Consider the following 24,844-nt stretch of genomic DNA (forward strand, 5'->3'; position numbering starts at 1 on the left):
GAATTATTCCTTAAAATATACATACATACATACATACACACATACATATGTAGAAGGAGCAAACAATAAATACAAAACACTCTCTCAAAATGCTCGACAAGCGTGGTCATGTATGATTTGTTGATGTTGTTCTTGATGTTGTATGAGGAATGCGGGCGGGCAACGACTGGCACCGCACCGCCTATCGGCATGCAGTGATATAATATCGATGTTTGCGTCCCATCGCTATTTGTCGGAACGAGACCCTTATATCATGGTTTTTCTCTTTTAAAACCCGAACTTGATATGATATATAATTTCATAAATATTTGGTAGCCTTCTGGGAACGCAATTAACTAATTGGGAAGGAAGGACTTCAAAAGTTAAACTAAAAAATTCCTACTATTTGGTGGGGTATAGAAATATCGATTCGTTTCTGTAAAACTGAATTCGCCGCAAGCCGCTGGTAACGTTGTGCCTTCCTTGGTGGTATGTGTGTACTCAACCGCACTGTGTGCGTTGGGTACGTACCGAGGGTAGAGTTATGAACGATCCCGTTCGTTTTCCCATTTCGTTTTCGTGTTTTATTTTGTTGTGTGTTGGTATTTGGTTCGGGGTCGTCTGCTCGTGTCCCACCGTCGAGTTTGTTGCGATGCGAAAAAAATTCCCCAACGACGTCTTCGCCCATTCTTTTTACGAGCCTCATGCTGAAATTTTACCTGACTAGCGGATTCGTATGCTATTGAAACCAGATGTTGAGTTAAGAAAATCAAAACAGGGATAGGACAGTTAAATATGTGCATACATGAATGCATATGTATGTATGTATGTGTGGTGGAGAGATAGATCTACACATATTTCTTCATTTATTAGCTTTTATATGTACAGTCGTACATATGCAGGTACATATGTATTCTTGAATGTATGTATCCATGTTTAAAGCTGCCTCTTTAATATGTATTTTGAAACTGATGACATCACAAAGAGGAAACGAAAAATCGCTGATCCAGCGCTAAAACTTTATTTGACTCAATGGGAAGCTATGAAAGCGACACCATACATACACAATTACGAAATTGAAGATAACACAGAAATGAAACCGCTTCAAAAATACGTATGTACATTAGTACATATAAATATGTACTGCGTAGAGTATTTATGTAAGTAAATTGCCTATTAAAAATAAGCCAAACTATCAGTAGAGCTAACAGTGCATCAGATCTTTTTGATTGTGTTCAAAAAGAGATGGTCATTGAATCTTTTAGTGATTAGGAAATTAACCTTGTAGAACTTTTTTAGAACACGTCACTGACAGGATTATAAAATCTGTACAAAATTGTGCAATTTAATTTGAATTATTTCGTCTCAAGACAAGAGTTCCTATGATACAAGCACAGTCGAAAATTTCTTTCCCAGAAGAGCGGAGAACGCTGTTCTCTAACATGACCATTGGCCATAGTGGTTGTTCAAGTAGATCGCTTAGCAAATGTAGTTCAGAAGATGAGTTTTTATTGATCTATAAAAGCTGTTCTACCAAGATACGATTTTTAAGATCACGTAATGCATTCCCATCGCTCGTTTGTAGTTACTCAATCCTACCGTCTTCGGCAAATTAGCTGCTTATGGACATGGACTGCAATTTTCCACACGCACAGTTAAAAATTGTCTAAACACGGTTCAGACGAAAAATTATTTATAGTAATTTCATTAAATTCGTACTTCAATAATGCATTGCAATGCCACCCAAACGAAGGCTGACGGATTATATTCAATAACAAAGAATAATAGGGGTCATGGTTCAAGCTATCGATCGACTATTGTTATAGTCATGTAGCTAAAAGAAGGACCCCAAAACAGGGCTGAGCTAAAACTTTCTAGTCTTAGATCTGAGCTTTTTCTACACTGTCGGCTGAGATGAAAGATGATCTGATAGCGATAGCGACATCTAAAATGTCGATTCTACATACATGTATATGTAGATTCTACATCTTCTCCGCAAATGTCGCGCACTGCACAGAGCAGAGCATGTGCAAGCGATTAAGAGAATAAGAATAGCGTCAGAGCGCCGGAGGAGGTGAGGGAAGCAACTGAAAATTAATTTCTTTATTCTGGCTATAATAATGATCCAATCTGAATCAGATTCGGCAATCTGATAGATATGCTCATTCTTAACGATACTGCGTTTTATCGTATGTCTAAAATTGTGGCTGCCACAGATTTTCGTCCTTTGAGGTGGCGGAAGTGGGCGGGGCGAAATTTTGAAATAAACTTGTAGCAGTGCATTAGTCTGGAAACAAAATTCGGTAGCTTTAGCTCGTATAGTCACTGAGAACTAGGCGCTCATCAAGACGGATGGACGGACAGACGGACAGGCTATATCGACTCGGCTATTGATGCTGATCAAGAATATATATACTTTATCGGGTTGGAAACGTTTCTTTCTCTGCGTTACACACATGCACTTTTACCACAAATCTAATATACACCCCTTAACTATTCGAGTATGGGTATTTTCAAATCATGTCCCAAACCCGGAGTGGCCAAAACATGCCTTCTGTTGAAGGTCGGGATGATAGTAGCTATAGACGTTCGGTCCATCCTGGATGAACTTACAAGTAACCTTACGTACAACACTTAAGTGTTTTTTTAAATTTCAATCTATTAAAATTCGTTTCTCTCCGAATAATGCTCCAAAAGTTAAAAGACTTCCAACGACGAATTTATTTTCCCTATTTTGAAGGATGCACGTTAGGAGTTCTAGTGATAGTTTTTGGCTGCTGGTGTTATCGGATGCTAAGGGCCTCCTTTTATATTTCGTCCATAGTTTGCTTCGTAACGAATAAAACAACAAACTCCATTTTGTCCTCGTATGGGTTTTTTTTTTGTTAACAATTTTAAGCCGATTTAGCTCAGATTTGATGTAGCTCTTTTATGTGACATTTTTTAAAGTCGTCTTATAGCTTCACGCGTTTCTTTTCACAAAAAAATATCTTAAGTTACTTTGAATTTGAATAGCAACCAAATTGACGTCGTTGGCTAATCGATATAGAGCTTAAGCTTACGTCATCAAATCCGGCATGTTGTTTGAAAAGATTAAGCGGGTTTTCTTTTGTGATATTTTTAGCTTGACACTTAGATCACAAAAATATTCTGCTAGTAGAATTGTTAGTTATTCTGAAAGCAGCACAGAGTGAACACAATAGTGAATTTAATTCCTTATTTAGGATTTACGACTTAATTCCACTTAAAGTTTTTAAAAACAGAAATTTATAATTATCTTGACCACAAATTGGAAAAATAACGTTCTGAATTAATTCTGGGGTTGACAGCTGCAAAAATTGAATGCAAATGCTGAATATCCTTCCTTTAATCCACTCTATTGGATGATTGATGGCTGGTTAAACCATTTTAATTTCTAACAAGTACGCGGCATAACTAAGCCAGTGTTTATCTGCTGATTCTTATGGACTGCGATGATAACGCCATTGTTTTGTTTTGTTTTTTTTGTCATTATAGTATTCGATTTTGAAATGGACCAGCCGAAATATGTATAGAGCCGTTAAAGCCGTCCAATTTTTGTTTAGAACATTATATCTGGAACATTGTATTTGTTAGTATTGCCATCCGTACGATATTCGTTTTGCGGTTCGCGCTTGTTGCATTCCAATAAGATTTTCCAGGAATTCAGAGCTGGCGTATATGGGCAATTTTTGTTCCAAAAAAGATGCCTTCAGTTCATTTTTATATCTTTTTCTTTTCATTAATCACACATTTTCTAAAATCCAAGTCCTAGTTTTAAAAGTCCTTTTCGTCCAAATTTTCAACCGTTAATTGATAAAAATGAATTTTGTATTTGTTACGATCCAACGTTTTTCATTCCCTTGAGGGTGTAAGTCCCCTGAGACATATGACGCGGACTGGGATTAGGATTGGGTAGTTCGTCAGGCTCCTCCTGGGTGAAGAAGCTTTCCAAGTCGTGCTTTTCATGGCCATCTTGGAGGCGAAGGAGTTATCCAGGTTCCAGTTGATCAGGATGCGCCACATCTGGAGGATGTTTTCTTATCATTTTTTCGCAGGTATTTTAAGTTCACAACCAAACAAGTTATAGAATTTCTGTGTAATTAAGCTGGTCTTAATGAAAAATTGATCAGGTTTATAACAATAATTGTACTTGAAATCTTTGATGTTTTGATTCAGAAACAAATCTTAGTTTCCAATGGAGCTAAAAACTAATTTTACAAATTTTCGGGGACTGCTCCCATACCCAACATATAGTGTGACAAAACAGTTTTTTCTGTTTCAGAGCTTAAAACCATAATGCACTTCAGACATAGCAAAAGAAAAATATTTTGTAATCATTTCTTTCAGCGTAGTTTTGATTATATTATACTACGCTATTCAGTTTTTATATATAACTTATGATTTACGTAATGCAAATGCAATTCAGTTGACGCGGCGAACTTGAACAATTTTCACCCTGCATCTACAACGCCGATATCCAAAATAATGTGTGGGTTGAAAATAGAGTGATTTTAAATTAGTTAACACGCTGTTCATATACTTAAACTTTGCCATTTTTTCAGCATGGTAAGGTATTTTTTGAAGATATTTACTTTTTTATCTCTGGTCTCCCTAATATCACAGTTAGTTCGGTTGATATCTAGTGGAAGAGGTCCAGAAATACAATTCTGTCACTGCGTTGCCACCAGTTCGACTAAACAGCCAAAGTTTACCATATTTCTCTCACTTTCACACTGCCTGCTTTTCCCATAAGGGTTTAAGTGCCAGTTAGTTTAAGTCTAGGCAAATACCACCATTACATATGGGTATTTCTCTGACGTCGAATGGGACATTCGTACGCATTGCAAGTGGTAGAAAGCAGTGGCGTAGCTACGTACGTGCAAGGGACGGTCCGGGGCATTCGGGGCAACCAGAAGTGGTGGCGCTGATCGACCAGAAAATCACCAAAATATCTCTCACTCCTCACTTTTGTTTGAAATGCAAGCATGAATTCGACTTGTATAATTAAGCGTCGTTTAAAGTATTCTTCATAAAATAATATGGAGAAACGGCTGGAGTAACGTTCCAAATGGTAAATATATAATTTCGGAGGGTTTGTCAACCAATTTCAGATGAGCCTTTTCTTCATTAAATAATATGCACCTATAAACAAAACAAAATAAATTTTAAAAAACGAGAAGGAACGTGTAAGTCGCTTCTTTGGACGCGACTTTACTTTTATACCAGTATTCAGTCGGCATATAAATTTGTGAGCTTATGATTTATCAGTTCCAATAGCATGGGTCCAATAGGCTGGGTTTCAGCAATATGATGGGCTTCTGATTTCAATAATAAAGATGTCTGCTCTCCTTTTCCCTACTTAAAGGGCTGAAAGCTTAGTATATAATGTACATAAAGTGTACATAGTGTTTCGACACCGGAGACTGCTGGCTCAGCTCCTCGCCGGATGTTAATTCGAATGTGTACATTAGAATCTCTGCTGTTGTGGCGGAATGTGCTGTCACGGACGATGTCCGGCATGAACGACATACTTCACCCAGACAATATCCGCGATCTGATTCAGATTCGGCCATCTGGTCATTCTCTGCGTTTTCAGTTTTATCGTATCTTTCCAATTGTGCCTGACACAGATTATCGTCTTTTTAGGTGGCGGAAGGGGGCGTGGCGAAATTTTGAAATCTGGAAACAAAATTATGTTGCTCTAGTAGTCTCTAGAAGCGCGCATGTCATCAACAGACAGACAGACATAGAATCGGCTATTGATGCTGATCAAGAATATATATACTTTATGGGGTCGGAAACGTTTTCCATCTCTGCGTTACACACATCCACTTTTACCACAAATCTAATACACCCCTGAACTCTTTTTGTTCGAATCTAAAATAAAAAGTTAAATTTTGTCGATTGAAAACGTAAGGGAAAATAAAGATTGTAATTTTGTTAAATGTACAATCAAGTTTTTTGAACACATACATTTTCAAATAAAGAATTCGATTTACCTCATGACCTAATACCAAAATTATTAATCAATAAAGCTCACACAAAACCCTCTCAATGATAAAGTATCTTACTTTAGGTTGGGCCCCATTTTTTTTTTGCACGGGGTCCTTTCTTACCTAGCTACGCCACTGGTAGAAAGGTCAAAATAAGACAAATTATCAAAAAAAATTTTCAACTATAACACACCTTTTTATTATCCCTATAAGTTATGAATAGGTCGATTAACCATGGCATTCGCACGGGACAAAAACAGAAGTGGTTTTCGAGGTGATCAATTCAGATTTCAGCAAAATTTGAGGCAACATAATAATGCGAATTTCTAATAAATTTTGTGCATTGATGTCTCTTTAAAATGGTTATAGTTCTAGGCAAATATGATTGTTTTTAAAATATTTAACTTAAATTTAATAATGAGTGAAAGGAAGTAAATAAATATTTGACTCTTTTCAATCTGTTTGTTATCTTCGAAGATTATATTTCAAACTGATTGTGCTGCTCGCAGGAAGCGTATGCGAGACACTCTCAGAAACTGAGATCAATCCGACTCTCTCAACAAAACGACTCGTAGGTACATAAATGTATATAGATACGGCCTGAATGGTAGAGCAAGATAGCAATCGCATACTAGATACGGCAGTGCTCTGGTGTTTTGAAGCGTGTGTGTGCGTTAGCCTACTACAAAATGTACGTCCGCACTCGCCAAAGTCCCAATCGCAACTAGCAACTAAAACCTGATGACTCGAATGGCTGCCGAACTCAGGAAAAACCGAAGTGTTTCAATGGACTTTAAATCGTTTATTTCCAATTTGTCTTGGGATGCATTGCGGATGCATATAAGAAGGTAAGGCATATTTACAACAATTACATATGCAACACTTACATATGCTGAACGAAAAACAGTTCGAAGGGCATTCATATTTTTTCTTCTCTCTCAACATTTTTTTTCGGTTGTGTTGCCTTGAGCCACTATGATCATTCTTCATTTAATGGGCTGCGTACAATGCTTGAAATTCTTCCCAGAAGGAAGGTTCTATCGACACACGAGGGTGGTTCTGCAGAACGCGCACATAAGTGAATGAAGCAGACAGAAAAAAAAAATCAGCACAAGGAAAACTGCCTGATGGCGTGCTGAAGAGTGTGGCGCAATTTTCCGTAAATTACCTAACATGAGAACTACAAACCGTATTTTCGTTTTGTTTAGCATGGGGACTTAAGCAACAAAGACTTACCAGAATTTTCGCTCTTATCTAGACGTTCCTGGGTATTTTATTCGGACAACTAAAACACCACCGACGCGCTGATGCTTACACTCCAAAAGAAGGCGTTCAAATGAACTGGATAGCGAAAATACATTTTGTCGCCGTTCAACCGGTTTGTCAGCGCCGTCAAACACCATGAACATTTTCATATATACACATATGTGAGCCGTGTGACAATCTCACAGACAGTGTACGGCGAATTGAATTCGCCGCAAATATCGGCAAAGTAGCCGATATTTTCACTGCTGCTGATGACCGATTTCACTTCTAGTCTGCAAAACAGATAACATTAGATTATTTTTGTTGCTTTGCATTCTCTTTTATATTTTCATAATAAAAGGCGCCTGTCTCCAGCAACAGGGAAAAATTTCTGCCAGGAATTTGCTAGTCATTCTGTGAGGGTGCGGAACATAGCTAAAACCGGGTTGATGAATCAGCTGTGTTTTGTAAACGGTGCAAATTGTGAAATTCTACTAAAATTAAAAAACGAGAAAAAATGCACTTTGACGATGATGTGATTGTGTTGGTGGCGGCATATAAAGTTGCAATGACAAAAGAAAAAATTTGCATCTCTCTTTTTGGTTTTGCGCACAGTTTTTGCCTACAAATCTCACTTTTCACTTCAGGAATAATTGTTGAACATATGTATATTCCTGAGCTGGTTGTCAGCTGTTGTCTCAGTCCACACACGGTCCCGATAGGCAACTATCGATATTAATCCGCATTCCGCTCATGTTGTCTCAAGAAAACGTTTATTTAAGCGAGAGACTGAACATATATGAGAGTGTGCTTGCACATACATACGTATATCCATGGGTGCAAGTGCGAGTACAGTAGCCGCAACGGTGAAAATAGCCGAATAACCCTCAGACTGCGATGCGGCCGCTAAGGAGAATGTAAGTATACATACACACATAAATATGGATGTACATAACATTCAGTACATGAGATGGCAAATGTGCCCGTATAAGAGCTTGCCAGTGAAAACTGAAAGATGTCGATTCTTCCCCTCCTATGGTGTCGCGTATTCAAACTAAAGAAGAAAATACATTGGTAATTAGTTGGGAAAGTACATACTTGTTCGCGGCACTGAAGTAAGTTCTCATATGTATGTGCATACACACATATATAGATACATATAGTTGTGGTCAAAATAATAGTGCTACTATGGGTTATGAAATATTGTTAATTAACAATCGATTTGATTTCTTCATTTGGTGCCGGTATCAACTAAATAAAAGGCTCTCTGGTTCCTTAGCTAAAGTATGCTAACCATCAACCATATTGACCATCCCAATAGGACAACGATCGGAAGGACACTCGCAAAGGCAAAGTAGTGGTTCGCGAGCCAGTAAAGTAAATTCAATGAAATGGCCAAGTCGGTAACCCGATATCATTTAAATTGGGAATTTATGGTGCAATGTGAAACAAGTCTCATAAATAAAACAAATCAACTTTAAGATGCTGTATAAAGATCCTTGGGTTCGATTTCCATGGAGAGATTCCAAAATTTGGTTAATTCCATGCCAAAGGAAAGAAAGGCTACTCAACTAAAAATGTACACACATATATGGCTTTAAACTAACGGAAAACCGCCAAGCCCACAATCAGTCAAAATAAATAGTATCACTACTATCTGGGATGTCTCATAATGAATATAAAAGACACCCAGAAAATTGTTGTGTTTGTATGAAAAAATGAACTACCATCACTTTGACCGGATGACTTTCCAAAAATGTTGCGGACTTATCTTAAGTTGTTATATATTATAATAATCTGTACAAAACTAAAATTATAGGAAAATAAATGGGCACTACTATTATTATGACCGTGGCTGTATATGAAAATGCATTCTTGTCGGCGAGTGCCATTGAAAGTACAAAAAAAACTACCATATTTAACAAAACAGATTTTTATTGATGATGTACACTTTGTTGTGGTTATCAAGTTACATACATACATCATACATAAGTAAGTACACATGTGCCGCTCTCTTTTACACAGGCGCTGGGAAGAGAGTGTGTTTGTGTGTGCTCAAGTGAGAGAGACCGATGTGGAAAAGGTGACAGCAACAGAAGCCACTGCGCGCCTCCCTTTTCTTGTCGTTTCTCTCATCCTCTCGCTTAAGACTAAGTACGTTTAAACGAAATAAAGAATCAATAATAATAGTAATAATAGTTTAAAAAAAAAACCACGCGCAATCGATCTTTCATTAACCCGGAATCTTCCGGAATAACATCTGCACGTACGCCTATAAGTACATACACACATACATACATATGTAAGTATTTATTCTACAGTCTACTGCTCTCCGCGCCGTTCTGGCGCGCCGGAGTCGGTTGTGACTTGTCGTAGCCGTTGCCGCTGGACATCTGCAAGTGCTGCGGCAGCTGTGTTGGACGTCCGTTAGCGGCTGGCAGTGTCGCTTCGTCCACGGTGAACACGGAATTGTCGTGTCCGTGCATATGGCGGGCGTTGAGCACAGCCTCTGGATGAATCTTCGATGGCGACTCGACCGAAGACTCTCGTCTTGCCGGCTCGGGCTTGCCCTCGAGCAGGAAGCAAGTGATGAAGAAGAGTATGGAGCCTGTAAAGGAGAGGAGATGGTGTTAAAAATATGAGCAGCCAATACCCTCAAGGGTAAGATCATGAGTCAAAAAGTCAACTTACTGATGCCATAGAAGCCCGCGTAGAAGATCATGATCGAGCCACGATAGCCAAGCACCTTTGCAACGGGATCCACCAGAATGGGCAGATTACCGCCAATATTGTTCATCACAAACAGGAAAACACCAATGGTCGAGGATCGGACACGGAGCGGGACAATTTCGACGACAATGGCAAACACAATGCCGAACCACATTTCGGCGAAGAAGTAACTCAGGCCGAGGGTGATCATGGCCCACAATGGATCGAAGTAGACCGAACCGAAGGCCGGCAGTGTGGCAATCAGTTGGCTAACAGCCAGAACAAAGGCGCGTGATCGGATTCCCATCTTGGCGACAATTTTGTCGGAAACAATGCCACCAACGACCACACCAACACTGCCAATGCCAATGGTGACCCCGAAGAGCCACCAGCCAAGATCCACATCGGGAAAGTACGTGTTGTAGTACAGATCGGCGTTGTAGGCGAAGGTCATCCCCCCACAGTGACGAATAGAGGCGGCTATCATCAGCATGATCATGGCGGGATTCTTAATCACCTGCCACAGGCTGATCGGCTTGCCGCTGGCCGTCTGTCGATCGACCTCGCCAATAGACTTGCGCTCCGGCTCCCGCAGAGTGGTCCCAGTGAGTGCAGCCACGATCACCGCAAGCACTCCGGCGCCCAGGTAGCACACACGCCAGCCCAGATTCCAGAAGTTCGCCTTTGTGATGTAGCGACCCACGGGGAAGGCAATGCCGTAGCCTCCGTAAATGCCCCAATTGAAGATGGCCATGACCAGGGCGCGCTTGTCCTCGGGAAAAATGTCTGACATGATGCCGGTGGCCAGGGGATTACAACCAGACTCCCCGGCGGCCATCACCATGCGCAGCAGCACCAGCTGCCAGTACTCCTTAACGGTGCCCTGCACAATGATTGCGATGCCAAAGACCACCGTGCACGCGGTCAGCATTTTGACGCGATTGTACTTGTCGGCCGCGAAGCCCATGAAGACACCCGCTATGGTGAAGATCAGAATGAAGGTGGGTCCGGCAAGGATCTGGTAGTCGATGCCCAGCCCATTGTAGTTCCACTCGCAGTACCCAGTGCCGTTGAAGTCCAGGGCGTGGCAACTGCTCTCGTTGCCTACCGCCGAACACTGCATCGGCAGTTCTTGGCGGTTGAAGTGGGAAATGTTCTGTTGGCAGGAATGATCGCCGTAGTCTAGCTCAATAGCGGTCTGCTTGGAGGTCACTCCGATGAGATAGTGGCCCAACTCGCCCAGGACATAGCCAATGGTGAGTATGCCCAGCACGTACGAGTTGTAGAAGCCGCTCAGTTTCTCCAGAATGGGTATCATCTTCAGGCCGTTGTATGGAATACACCTGCAAAAGGAATAGACAGAAAGATAATGTCGATCAGTCGCAGTTCTGAAATTGTTTCCGTTATTCAGTCTATATTGTAAGCCTGTAGAAAAAAGCTCTACGACATCATCATGATTATTTTAATGAGTCTGAGGAATCGCCTAATGTACTACAAAAGAGAGCAGACGTCAACCCATCCACAGAAATTAATTTCTGATTTACAAAAAGATAAACAGAAACACATTCGTGTATCAAATTTGCAATCAAATAAGATTGGCGAACAGAGACGGAAAATGATCATCAAGTGTCTCTGCATAATGACAAATATTCTGCGAGATCTCAATTAATGGCGACAGGTCACCTCTGCCTCCAGTGCAGTACCAGTACCCCATTGCAATGGAAGGCAGCGTCGTGACTAGAATTTCGAAAGGAGTTTTGTGGCACAAAGGCATATGCGAGTACGTGATGGCATACGCCACATCTAACGAACTTTATCCGGACACTGGACACATAGACATCCATTATACTCATTGATGATCAAAGTTGAGTCCGAAAGCCCATTATCCAAGGTACCCAAGGGTATTGTGCCCAGTTGCTCCATTGGAAAAGTACTGGTAATTTGTGTACCTCTGGAGGCCTGCTCTGGATGTAGGAGGTCATGATGTAAGCCCTGTCGGAAACTGCTAATCTTTTTCGATCTATCGATTATGCCACCTGGATTGAGTAACCAGTCAGCAAGCAAAGTGCCTTTAACAATTTGCCTTGTTTTTCTTATTCTGGCAGCTAGCAAATTAATTTTTTGGCAAGCCGCCATTAAGCAACCTCCACAACAATCATTGTACAGTGCCGATCTAAAGCTTTGAGAGTTTGGAGCTGTGGCTTGAGTTTTGACAGCCACCGCCCGCCCTATGCCCCCAGCCACGGCAACATGCGTATACAAATTCCTTTAATCAATCAAGTTAATTTATTTTCGCTGTTTCTGTCTTTCTTCTTTGTGTCTTACAATTGCCAGCCGGAGAACTGTCAGAGCCAGGGTCAGTCCCCAGTACCAAGAATGGCTTGTATCGCTCAGAACATTAGTGGGAGCTCCAGCGAACGAACTCCGGTGCCCCATGGTAATAGTATCCAACGGATATGCGGCCAAACAAAATTTTCAAAGAATGCGGATGCTTTGGCCAGTTCTGGGCTCTGGGACAGGTTATTGCATAGCTCATAGCTCGCTTTATTCACCATTTAAGCATTGACTGACTGGTCTGCGCATTGTTTGGTTATTTGGAGTGGGGCCAGGGGATTGATGCTCAAAATGCTTACAATGATGTGCCTTTGTGCCTTCAATTCCGAGTTCCCACTCTGCTTTTGACTCGTTCTGGTTATTTTGGCTAGAGCTGCCGAGTGCAATTTTCATAATAATATACATTAAGCGAATGCCTCAATGGGCTTTGAGCCATTGTAAAGCTCCCCTGACCTTTTTTGGGTTGGAGCGATACAAAGTGTCATTTATTGAGCCATAAATAACGCAGATCTGGTACCAACAATTCTCATGCAGATTCGATTTTTAATGGCGATGTAGGAAGGAAAAACATTGATTGTTGTCAGCTTAGCCAAATTCCGAGACTTGGCCTTGGCATTGGACTTTTGTCTACATACAGACGATATCAGCAGACCATATGTGAGTGTGTCAACACATAGCATTTAGGATGATGTTGGGACACAGACTTCACGCACGTCCAAGCCATTCTTTGGACAAGCCTTGGCCCTGGATTGCATTCACACTGACGCGTCGGTGCGTGCGTGTAAATCTCGTTTACGACGAGTACATATTTCTAGTTCAGAGTCAAGGCGGCGGCATACGCACCGAGACCAAACCAGATCAAAACCGGACATCGGACCACAGACGTGACTTCGGTTTGCTTTGCTTCGTGTCTTTCGCTTTCTTCGGCAAGGCCAAGCAGTGTTGCGTTTCGTGTATCGAGTACACCTCTGTGCGGGGGCGTTTGAAATCGAAAATTGCATCGGCTTGCAATTGAATTGATGTTGTTTGAAGCATAAAACTGAAACTAAAGTGCATTTAATTAGTGCCTTAACCGCCAGCGCCACCGGCTCAGTGCCAGTGTTTGATGCATTTTCAAATGGTTTCACTGTACTTTGGAGGGCACTGCTGCGAATCGAAAGCAGCGCGCGCACAAGTCTCTCCCATTGACCTCACGCCCCACCTCAAGCCACACGCAATGCCAGTTTAACCTCTCTGTTTGGGAGAATGTTGCAACGCTGATATTACAGCATCGACCCCTGTTTGCTTATATTCGTGACAAGATTAGACCAAGAACAGGCCGCGACTGTCGACTGCGACTGCGGTCAGGCTTGGCTGCTTGCAGTCGACTCTCGAGTCAGGTCGAAAACTGGGCACGGACATGACTAATGTGTGAATATCTGATAGTCTAGCTATGTGGAGGTGGGCGTGGGCGTGCCATGGAGGCCACCACCATTCGGTATCTAAGATAAATCTTTTGGGCACGAATTAAATAGTGCTCAGGTAAAAAGGTAATTACCTAAAGTACTCATCTTATGCTACCGTCCAGTCTGTCTAGTCCAGTTTCAGCTTAAGATTTTCGTAGATTGTAATAGGCCTCTAAGTCGTCTATGCACAGCACTAGCACTTTGAACAGATGACAAGACAAACGGCCGGCACTCAAGCATGCCCATTCCATTACTTCCACATTATACTACTCGGTACAATTGTATTAACTTGTCTAAAAATGCGGTTTAACAGCGCTTGCACTTGCACCCGCACCATCCCCCGTGTTGTGTCGGCTGTAACCGCAGTCAAGGTTAACTTGGCGTTTATGAATGGCTTATGGATAGAGGGAGGAGCGAGGGCAGGCACTGACACTGGCCAGATGGTGATTTAGCATGCCGCTAGATTCTTTGACACTGTTCTTAATAAACTTTGAATAAATAATCTTAATTAAATGCCCAGACCAGACCGGGTCTGGACCGGGCAGGTGTCTCTATTCTTGATTCTCCTCCCATTTGCAATTAGCAGCCACTTAGCCACCGCTTGTGGCAAATATCTTTAGGGCCAATTAGGCTTGCGTGCCGCAGCTGCAGCAGCAGCAACAACAGCAGCAGCAGCTGCCACTCGTTGCTGACCCTGGCACTGGTGGCACTCTTCAGATGAAACGCCACTCGACTTGTATTTAGATTTCGTAACGGATTTTGATTAATGCACAGCAAAGTTAAGCGGCTAATTGGGCTTCCAGATGGATGAAGATGAAGCCATCAGGTCGCTAAGTGCCGGCCATGTCACATGGTTTGCCTGCCACCCGACCGACCATTATGGCCAATGTGTTAACAACGGCTGACGCCGCCGCCCCAGCATGTGCCGGATGTTTGTGTATATGTAGACCAAGCTTGCACAAGAAGGCAGAGACAGAGACACGAGACATGAGAGATGGTCAACAAAGGCGAACACTAGAGATCAATCATGCGCATCATTTGGGGAAAGTAATCTCTGGGAAAAAAAATACAAAACCTCTCCCAGCACCCTTTAATATCTACATAAATTGTATCTGAATCATTTTAAATCATAAATATGAATTTGTGGAAAAGACACGTGAGATGACTCCTTGGCCCCTTGGACGGTCGAATGCGGTAGGTAAATATACCCGCCAAAAGTAAGGGTATTAGATTTGATGGTCGCAGGGGAACGCCCCCCAAGTAATATCGACGCCTGCCGCGGCCGCTGCGCCGCTGTCCGTCTTGTTTGACGCCGGATCTAGAGACTGCAGAGCTAGGGCAGCCAAATTTGGTTTCCAGACTCATGTGATATCACACTGCTCAAGTGTATTTCAACCCCCCCCCCCCCCACAAGGACGAGGCGCCACTTTTAAAGCGTAAACTAGAATGCCCTCTCCAGCTCCCCAGTCGGCATATATAGCCGGACAAAATAGTGCTCCCCCCCCCTCCTGACACAACGCAACTCATTTCCTTCGCACCTCGCCGCGTTCAGTGCGCGCTAGCGAGAGATCATGAACACTACACGTTAGTGTGATCTGATTAACTCCTGTGCCCTCCCTCGTTTTTATTTGCTTCAAGATGCAATCATGTAACTCTGAAAAGCAATTCTTTGGTCATGCGGCTCGACTCTGGAATCAGCTTCCAAAGCACTTCAAAATTTAACTACCAAAAAATTAAAGAAAAAGTACAAAAACAATATTCGACGTCAATCATGAAATTAGTGAATTTTTAGTATTAACTTATACAGATTAAAACAACTTTTGTGACTAAGTGGCTTAAACATAAAATTTGTGTGGCAAGAAAAACAAAATAGAAGACGACAGCTCTTTAAGAATTCTGATCTTCACAATGGTAGATCATGAAATAAATAGATCTACCATTTGGTGTAGGCAGTAGGAACAATCTGATTCTTTATATAAACAATCAGAATTCAATCAGTTTTGGGAGTAGATCAATTAACCAATTAACCAGAGGCATTCAAATGAATCAGTGCTTCGATTCAGCTCGTCCAGGTGTCTCGCCCAAACAGATCTTAATGAGTTATAAAACGCTGCAGCTTTCGCACCTGTCACCCATCCGCAGCTGAAGCAGCGTCCCGTATGCAAATATGTACATATAAGATTGCGGATCGGTTGCTGGTGCCCACGTGGTGCGGTGCCCGGCAACAGTTGCCCCACTAAGGGTATACGTGTATTGCTGTATTGAAACTACTATTCCGGCATTTGCATAAATCAATAGACTCGTATTGGCTAGAACCGGGTGGTGGACAGAACAGAACAGACCAGCTGACCAGCAACAACAATAATCGCTAATCATCATCTTGGCAAATGTATTATTGTATCTCGGACATACGGCTTTGTTTCTGTGTTCAGCACAGCTTTCGAGTGGGTTCTGAAAAACGACCGGGTGCCGGACAGCGGACTGTATAACCCGAATTACGGGTAATTACGTCGTCGCTGTCGCTTGTTCGACAAACGCAAATTGAGCGGAGCAGACGAGACGAATGGGTAGACATGCATCTTTATATACGACCATGAAGATACCCAATGCAAGGATGAGATCTCATTATGACACATCTCATACTTAAGTATGGGTGAGAGTCGAGAGCATGGAGTGAGTGAGTAAGTAATTATTTGTATTTAATTGTTGGATAGAGTTCAGAGCTTAAGTGCTTGAAACAGATTACAGAAGCCCTAGTCATAGATTGGGCAGAAAATTACTCATAAATATACATGCATACATATAGTATACGATCCCATATGGATAGCTGTGTATAGTATGTATGTATGTATCCGCCTTATATCTTTGCCGTTAATTTGTGGCATAATTAGAGTGGTCAAGCAATTAGACGTCTCTCGAACTTGCTGGATTATCAATTAAAAGTAATTCTAATGGTCTGCGACACCTGGCCAACCTTTCTAATTGCTGAACTATGGCTTGGGCTGGTAAATGGGTTCCGATCGAATATTATTGTGATGAGATGACATTCCATGGATTAAAATGGACCTGCAGCTGCAGCTGATCCTCGGCAGAAGTATAGGCTTCAAATAGAACTGATGAGAGACCGATACATAGCTTAGTCGGGTTGAAATTCATATTAGACGGGTTTTAGGTTGATTTCCCCATCGGAAGGGAGAGAGAGATCGTTGCATGGCCTTCGCTTCGATTATTGAAATTAGAAAACATTCGCGGATAAATTATAGAAAAGGGAATGTTAATCAAATCCAGACACAGACACAGACACACTTTTTCAATTGCCAGTGTTCGTTCATTAGCAATTTGATCTTCTCCATAATATATGTATATATTGTATTGCTATATTTTTGCATTCCACGTGGACTGTGATCTTCGTGACTGCCCCCACAACAATATGACCCGCCGCACCCCCTGCTTGGCTATGGGGGGCATCAAAAGACGCCCACCTGCAAATTATGAGGGGACTTTGGGATCGCTCCCGCTTGATGTGGGAACACGATTCAGATCCGCTAATTGAAATTGAAACTCAAATTAAATGATTGCCAGATTCTTTGTTTAATAAATTCCTATTTAAATTGTGCCTTCAACGTTTTGAGATAATGCCAAATTTATACAACACGTTTGAAGAACAAATTGCTACACTACACCTCGAAACGATCGGAAGATTCATTAGCGGCGAACATCTTCGAGGCGCGCTTCACGTCTCATTCTAATTCACACTCTCTTCTGGATGCCTGATGTCTGATCGATTTCTGTTACTGATTTTTTTTTTGTATTCTTTTATTTGCTTCGATTCGGTTTGCTTTTTGGGGTTTACCTTCCTGTTTCTTTGCTCTGCACCGCTCTGATAAGATAGTTCAAACTTCAGACCTCACTAGGTATGGGGGGGGCATGGGCGTGCGAGAGGGCGTGGGCGTGCCACTCGAAGAAGGCATCTCTTCCCGGTGCCATTACTCATTAGTGTTTTGTTGACGGAGCGACAGAGTTGCGTCAATATTGAACACACTACTCAAATACAAATACAAACTTTTAATGGTTTAAGTTGTAGTTGAAGTGACTTGAGCTTGCCCTGGGGACACTGAGGTTCCAAGCCTTTCACATACATATGTACTCGTAGTCGTATAGTATATGTACATATGTATGTATGTACATACATATTATGTAAATAACTCTCGCATAACCAGAAGTCCAACTATTTAACGAAGCTTATTATTAGCTTTTTATTATTAACGAGGGGTGGAATCTGGACAAATGCCTAATCACTGTATCATTGTTTGCATTTAGCACTTGGCGATCGTTGGTGGTCGGTCGGTGCTCGGTTGATCGTTGTTGCTTTTGCGATGACAAATCCAGTCAAGGCAAGCTAACGTGATCATTGTTGATCCTTACACCAGAGGACTGCTTGCTGCAAACACTTAAGACATCTATTTCTCGATCAGTTTTTTTTCTTTAGCTCAAATATGGACACAGGAAGTCAAGGAAGCTGTTCAATTAGGCACAGTAATAAGTTTAGCTTTGCTTTTAATCTAATATTGATCTGTGGTCCTCGAAACCCTTTGATCTCCAGAGAGACTGTACTTCATGACCTTTCACACTATTTGTTTCATCTATATTTTTCAGCTTTTTCTTTCGTCGATCTGGTGGTTTCCCCAATGCCACAGGAATAACTTAAATAGTCTGATCGATCATCGCACAATACAATTTCTCGAATACAATTACACTTACACTTGGATAAAGAAACGGCTGGTCTCCCTCTTGTTCTGCGATCAATTTGACACTGACACACAAAAAATACGAGTACTATTCTGTAGAACTCGTGCACCACTCGATGGATTTAAATTAATTGCGAACAAACATGCGCGACAGCTAGCAATTGAATGGCAGCAGACAGCAGGGCGTGTATTATTCCAATATCTTTCGATTTCACAGTTCTTTCAATTAGCCAAATGTAAGATAACGCGACAGGAAAAAAACACACACAATTGCGATGCGATGTGCTCATGCACAGCCACCCACAGCAAAGAAAAAAAATATATAAATATTGTACACTATTCCGTGTGGTCGTGATCCCGGGCGAGAGGAGAACAGTAGTGCTTCTGCAGATCGCTTTGAATGGAATCGTATTCGGTTTATTAATTCTTTTTGGGCACGTCCAATGGGCTGCGTTTTGCAAACACAACTAAAACACGGCTCCATTTGGCGTGGTTTAAAAAGGAAAACCCAACGCCCGAATGCCGAACACAAAAGCCAGGCCCGAAGAAACCAAACGATCGCTTTGCGATCAAGCGGTAGAGCCGTCAGAGACGCAGTCGCAGCAGCAGCCGAGAGAGCAAGTAGCCGTCTCTGCGCGCGCGCCGCTCTCCCCCTCTCTTTGTTATTTCTGCTTAGAGAATGCTGCTGCAACCTTTCTCGATTCGCGCCTTGTGGTTTGGCCAAAAATAGGATTCCGATCGGACAGTTCGAACAAAGGACTGATTAATCCGCCACAAATCGAGAGGAATTTGTTAGGGCCGTGCCTCCTTTTCTTCGTACATATGTGTGTGCTTGCTCATTGCGGCGCATTTGAACTGCTTGCTTTGTCTGCATCATGAAAGTGTCACCTGTCATCAGTGAATTCGAGCAGTGCCAAGAATGAGAGGCTTCCATCATTCATGGCTCAAGAAAGCATCCAGAGATCCCACCATTAAAAAAACAAAAAATTATCGGATTTCGTATTGGCAATTCTCTCTGAATTGTAGTAAACAAGCGACTCATCCGAGAGAGAAAACCAGTTGGCAGCGATGGAAAATCCACGCATAATCTCAACCCGAGACTAGTGGGATTTCCCCTCTACCTCTTGCAGCTCTTCGCGCTTCCAAAATCTCAGCATGTTGGGTATGATGATGTTGGGGACGGTGACGGTGATGGCGGTGTGGATGATGAGTGCTGTTTGTCTGTGCCTTGTTCTGCTTGATCCCAGGCGAACCGAACCAAGCACCAACTTCTCGGACGGATGCTTTCGCAGAATTCATAAAAAACAAGAAGCTTGTGCAAACTTGAGGGACCGAAACATTTACTACACTTTCATAATTTTGCTTAATTGGAATTTCTTTGCTTTGGCCGTTCCGACAATTTCAATACACGTACCTCGACATTACTAAGTACTAAGTGTCTATATGCACATATGCACTATACATAAATTTTTTCATTGGAAGAGATATATCGATGGATATATGTATGACGGACAAGGAAACTCAAATAGCACCATTGCTGCCATTTGAGCATATTTCAGGCTATGTTTTTTCAAGCACTGAAGTCTTCTTTTAAATTTTATGGATATGGGTTGCGCAGAAATGCGCTTTGAGTACTTTGAGTAATTTGCGAAATCGTAAAATACTATTGCAATGTATGAAAGCGATTATAGGATCTCATGTTGAAGGTAACGAAGCTCAAAATTTATCGCTATTTTAAATAAAAGCACAAAATTTATTATTTCTGTAGACATCATTTCAAGCTTATACATTTTAGGTTTTATCGATCATATTGGATTAATTATTGCCATTTTTTTGAGTCTAGCTTGACTCTGAAATTTTGACATCAGTGGTTCGTACACTTGATAGACTATGCACTACTTTTGATAGGGTATAACAAGATGCAAAATCAAGTTTCCAGTTCGGGTGTAAAGGTTCTGAGCCTGCAATTGGACGGGGATTTATTTTGTTTTTGCCCGATCTCTGCAGTTGGCACTATTATTATCAAAGAAAGTCATGCAGGCAGGCAGTCATGTGCGTGTGGTAAATCGGTGCACGCTGATAGGAGGGTGGAGTGGAGGAGGTACCAGTACGACGTTTCGAGCTGACTCACGGGTCGCAGCTTCCCCTCGGAACCAGTTTCAATGGTGATTTTTTTTCGCCTCTCTCAGAAGTTGTTGTTTCTGTCCGCCGCAGGTGTTGGTTTTTTTTTTTTTTTTTTTTTTGCTGCTGCTAATTTGCCGAGATGTGCTCTTGGACACCGGCGCTCATGTGACGTCAGTGGAGAACTGGCCAGCGCTATATATGTGGTATTGGAGCTACCATGGGGAGTGTCAAGTACGGGCCAATCTATTGTGGGTGGGTGGGTGCTAGCTTGGGCGCATGTGTTTTGTAGCGTTTGCGCTTGTCTGTATTTTCTTGGATATTCTTTTCAGTTCTTTTCGGTCTTGCTTGAACGCCCACGAGCCACGGGCCTGTGAGTCGCTGCTTTCAAGGCAGCATTCGGTTGGTAGCTCCAGTTAAGTGTTTTTTTTTTTTGTTAGAACCGGATCCTTGACTGATGTGGACTCTACGACAGCGACGACGACGGTGACACGAGCACGTGTGCAGTTTGGTGGAATGCCCCACCAGCGCCAGCAGAGGTACAACAGTTAGTTCCCCGACACTTGACCTCCAGGGATGATGCGCATGCGCCGCCTGGTGCCGTTTGGGTATCTTCCGTTGGAGATCGGTCATCCGGGCCTGCGCGGTAAATAAAAAAAAACGTAAAACACCTGCAATTATGCATGAATCATGAATAAATTGAATGGACTCGCACACACAAAGAGTGCTCTAAAAATATACATACATATACATATATGTACATGATACGATATACTCGTATTAAAATCAGAAAGTTACAACAATAAACATTCCTTGTTGCTGGCAGCCAAAGAACTCAGTTTGTCGTAACATGGCGGTGAAGGAGTTTGGTTGGTTTGGTTGGTTGGTGCATCCACGACGTTGCTTTCATTATTTTATTATTTTTTTTTTTTTTTTTGGCCAACCGAGCTTCACCTTTTTTGATTAGCAACAGAAATTTTACGGTCATGTCCAGAACGAACACGCTAATAAATGACGAACAGAAAAGGGACAATGCTGTTAGTATCCAATCCAGTGAACTGGATGGCTTTTATATACTCAACTCCCCTTAATTAAAAACCATTGAACCCAGTTAATCATTTTTTAATTTTACTCAAAACCACAAGCCGATGCAAGGCCTTGAAAAAGTAAATTATTTTGAATTCCTTCCATTATTCATAGCTAAACCATAGCTTAAAGCAGAAAAGTTATGTTTAGCTATCCCATCCCAATCCCTCCCCCCAACCAGCCCTTTGGTCCGCGTCCTATGCATGTGCCGAAATAGCTCAGTTGGGAGAGCGTTAGACTGAAGATCTAAAGGTCCCCGGTTCGATCCCGGGTTTCGGCATTCAAAATTATTTTTGTTGCTTCGCTTTTATACATCATTTTAATATCTCATTTTCTTGATCATTATTTACTTTGCGCATTTAATACGTAATATTACTGTTAATAAAATGATTTTCCAAGTTTTCGGTTTAATCCTACCAAGAGCTGGTGGCGCCATCACAGTGCTGCCAGACTGTTCAAAATAGAAGGAACGTCCGCGCACTGCGCCATTCAAATTTCGAAACATGTGGGTCCATTTATCAAATATTTCTTTAGAAATCGCTTATATTATGGTCTTATTCCAGCAGACTTCAATACACCACAAAACACAACGGCAGCCAGCTCATGTCTGACAACAAAAACGGCCTCCAAACATGCGGCCACATTTCAACACATGCATATATTTAACCTAGCAGCACAGCTAAACGTAAACTAAACCCATCTGGGGATCGATCCCTACATTTCGAGTCCAAGTTATGTAGTACAAAAATGTTTACTTTATTGCGTTACCACGCTGTCCTAACCTAGCAGAAAGAAAAAAAAAAAAAAAAAGGTTGAGGTAAAAGCCAAACGCATCACATTTCCAATTTAGCACGTCAGGCGCTTGCGTTGTTTTATATATCATCGTCCTCATCGCACCGGCCACATCCTCGACAACATTAATATACACACACGGTCGCACATTTAACTTTCATTAAGTTATATTAATAAAAAAAAAAATGAATTGTTTTCATTTGTTGACACCGGCTTGGGCGGCTGGCCCAGAACACATTTTATTCAGAACGCAACATCTTCTCCTTCTGACGCTGCAGCTTCTTCTTGGAGAGCTTCTTCTTTGCGGGCTCATCGTCGGTGGCCTTCGAGACGACCTCCTCCTTCTCGGTAAGAATGACCTCGACGTGGCACGGCGATGACATGTAGGGATTGATGCGACCATGGGCACGGTATGTGCGGCGACGCAGGCACTGGGCGCGGTTCACCTGGATGTGGTGGACAACCATGCGATCGGCATCGAGTCCCTTGCAGTCAGCATTGGCCTCAGCGTTGCGCAGCAACTGCAGCAGGAATTCCGCAGACTTCTTGGGCCAGCGACCCTGTGTGGTCTTCCACTGCTTGGCCTGGGCGCAACGTCCAACGCCGCCATTGAAACGACGGAAGGGCACACACTCCTTCTGGTCGATCACAGCCTTCAGGAAACGCTGGGCACGGCGCAGGGGCATGCGCTTGATGGCCTGAGCAGTCTCATGTGTATTCTGTGGACAAAAATTACGGCATTAGTATGATTAAAACACTTTCAAAGCTAACAGCTAGCCTTGAACCAAATTCTTCTAGTTAAAAGGTGGGGGTTGTGCCAGAGTTCAGGTAGAGACGCGAGCATTGAGGGCCAGCACGCCGCTGTTTTAGCAATGGTTGGATTTTACTTTGGGCACAACTATTTGGATGGTCACATGTGTGGCAACCACTTTATGTAGTCGTTGTGCCCGCCAGGAGTCAGTAAAGTGGGCTCAGAAAGAGAGTGACTGCAGAGCTCCACAGAAGACAAGGTTCCAGGTGCTGCTCAGTCATTCCTGCAGCCAAGAGAGGCATTGTGCCAGAGTTCAGGTAGAGACGCGAGCATTGAGGGCCAGCACGCCGCTGTTTTAGCAATGGTTGGATTTTGCTTTGGGCACAACTATTTGGATGGTCACATGTATGTGGCCACTGTATGTAGTCGTTATGCCCACCAGGGAAGTCACATTATTGGATTCAGACACTGTGCCGAGACTTTTTCAGCGACTCGCTTCATCTTCTTTCGATACCGCCTTTTTCAGGCAGGCTAGAGTTTGATATGGGCACCCACGGATCGAAACAGATGTGCCTGAGCTGCATGTTGTGCATCGGAGGCACAACCGTCAGTAGATAGATGATGCCAGCGTACTGATGAATTCAAGAGATGTGGACAAGGTTTTAGAAGAGCGCGTCATGGATGGAGACTGCGCTCAGCTGATGAACTTGTCCAGAAGATTACTCTAGCAACACTGCAAAAGCGAGATGCTGCTTGCGGGCAGGCATTCACTGATTTAAGTTGCCATATCTACATATATATATATATACATAACCACACTTCTGTCTCTCGACAATAACAACAATGGGCAGGAGCGGCGTCTTGGGGTATGGCTCACCTTGAAATGCACACGTAGATTGGGTCCGCGCGCCTTGCACGACTTGGTAACGTTGTCTGACTCACGGGAGTAGCGGCCCATTGTTCAATATCTGCAAGATATAGCAAATACAAACATTAGTAAAGACACAAACACTTAAACCAACAAAAAATAGAAATGCACAGAAAAAAAATAAAACACAAGTTTCGCCAGCGAATTTTTGACCAATGCAATTGAGTACTTTGTGATATTTTGTGCTCAATGGTTAACGCAATTCATTCGCTTGGCTATTTTGCGCGTTTTACGAAACAAACTATTTACATGCCGGCGATGTTTATATATTAAATTGAGGCGAATATCAGCACCGTACCTCCTTGTTTGGGAACGAAACCGGAAAAGAACTTTATAGAACTGTCAAACCGTCGAGGGCACTATCGATAGTATCGATATTTTACTGCTAGTCTCTACTATCGACGGTTTTGCGACTATCATGATAGTATCGAGCTACAGTCGTTGCGCTTTTGATATGTTTGGATTGGTATTTTTTTGATTTTGATATTCCGTTTAATATTAATAGCTAGCTGGGCCACTCAGCCCTAAACAAATAATTTTATTCGATAGATACATACATTTTCTACAAGATTGGCATGACGCAACAATGAATCTTTATTCCATACGCGTTCCCGTAAGATACATTTGATTTTGTATGGGAAAAATTTCAGCAACATGCTGCCACACCACGAAAATGAGGGGAAAGTCTCCAC

General features: G+C 42.3%; 2 protein-coding genes, 1 long non-coding RNA gene and 1 other non-coding gene across 5 annotated transcripts; 2 read left to right on the plus strand and 2 right to left on the minus strand.

Moving 5' to 3' along the window:
• Nucleotides 1-8,006: 8,006 nt before the first annotated feature.
• LOC111066228 lies at nucleotides 8,007-23,212 on the plus strand. 2 transcript variants are annotated; one of them, XR_005968599.1, is made up of 4 exons: nucleotides 8,007-8,155; nucleotides 21,036-21,241; nucleotides 22,081-22,186; nucleotides 22,245-23,212. It is a non-coding gene; the product is annotated as an uncharacterized LOC111066228 (long non-coding RNA). The 2 variants fall into 2 exon arrangements; XR_005968598.1 differs by having other exon boundaries at nucleotides 22,248-23,212.
• LOC111066226 (putative metabolite transport protein HI_1104) lies at nucleotides 9,435-18,944 on the minus strand. The gene is made up of 3 exons (XM_022354666.2): nucleotides 18,488-18,944; nucleotides 9,930-11,290; nucleotides 9,435-9,846 (listed from the first exon to the last, which is right to left on the minus strand). The coding sequence occupies exons 2-3, from the start codon at nucleotides 11,263-11,265 to the stop codon at nucleotides 9,554-9,556; spliced, it is 1,629 nt and encodes a 542-aa protein (XP_022210358.2). The 5' UTR covers nucleotides 11,266-11,290; nucleotides 18,488-18,944; the 3' UTR covers nucleotides 9,435-9,553.
• On the plus strand, nucleotides 21,889-21,961 carry Trnaf-gaa. Its single transcript has one exon. It is a non-coding gene; the product is annotated as a tRNA-Phe (tRNA).
• LOC111066227 (60S ribosomal protein L17) lies at nucleotides 22,623-24,528 on the minus strand. The gene is made up of 3 exons (XM_022354667.2): nucleotides 24,451-24,528; nucleotides 24,102-24,192; nucleotides 22,623-23,192 (listed from the first exon to the last, which is right to left on the minus strand). The coding sequence occupies exons 2-3, from the start codon at nucleotides 24,180-24,182 to the stop codon at nucleotides 22,713-22,715; spliced, it is 561 nt and encodes a 186-aa protein (XP_022210359.1). The 5' UTR covers nucleotides 24,183-24,192; nucleotides 24,451-24,528; the 3' UTR covers nucleotides 22,623-22,712.
• Nucleotides 24,529-24,844: the final 316 nt, after the last annotated feature.

Source organism: Drosophila obscura, unplaced genomic scaffold (assembly GCF_018151105.1).
Source record: "Drosophila obscura isolate BZ-5 IFL unplaced genomic scaffold, ASM1815110v1 contig_97, whole genome shotgun sequence".
NCBI classification, from domain to species: Eukaryota; Metazoa; Arthropoda; class Insecta; order Diptera; family Drosophilidae; genus Drosophila; species Drosophila obscura.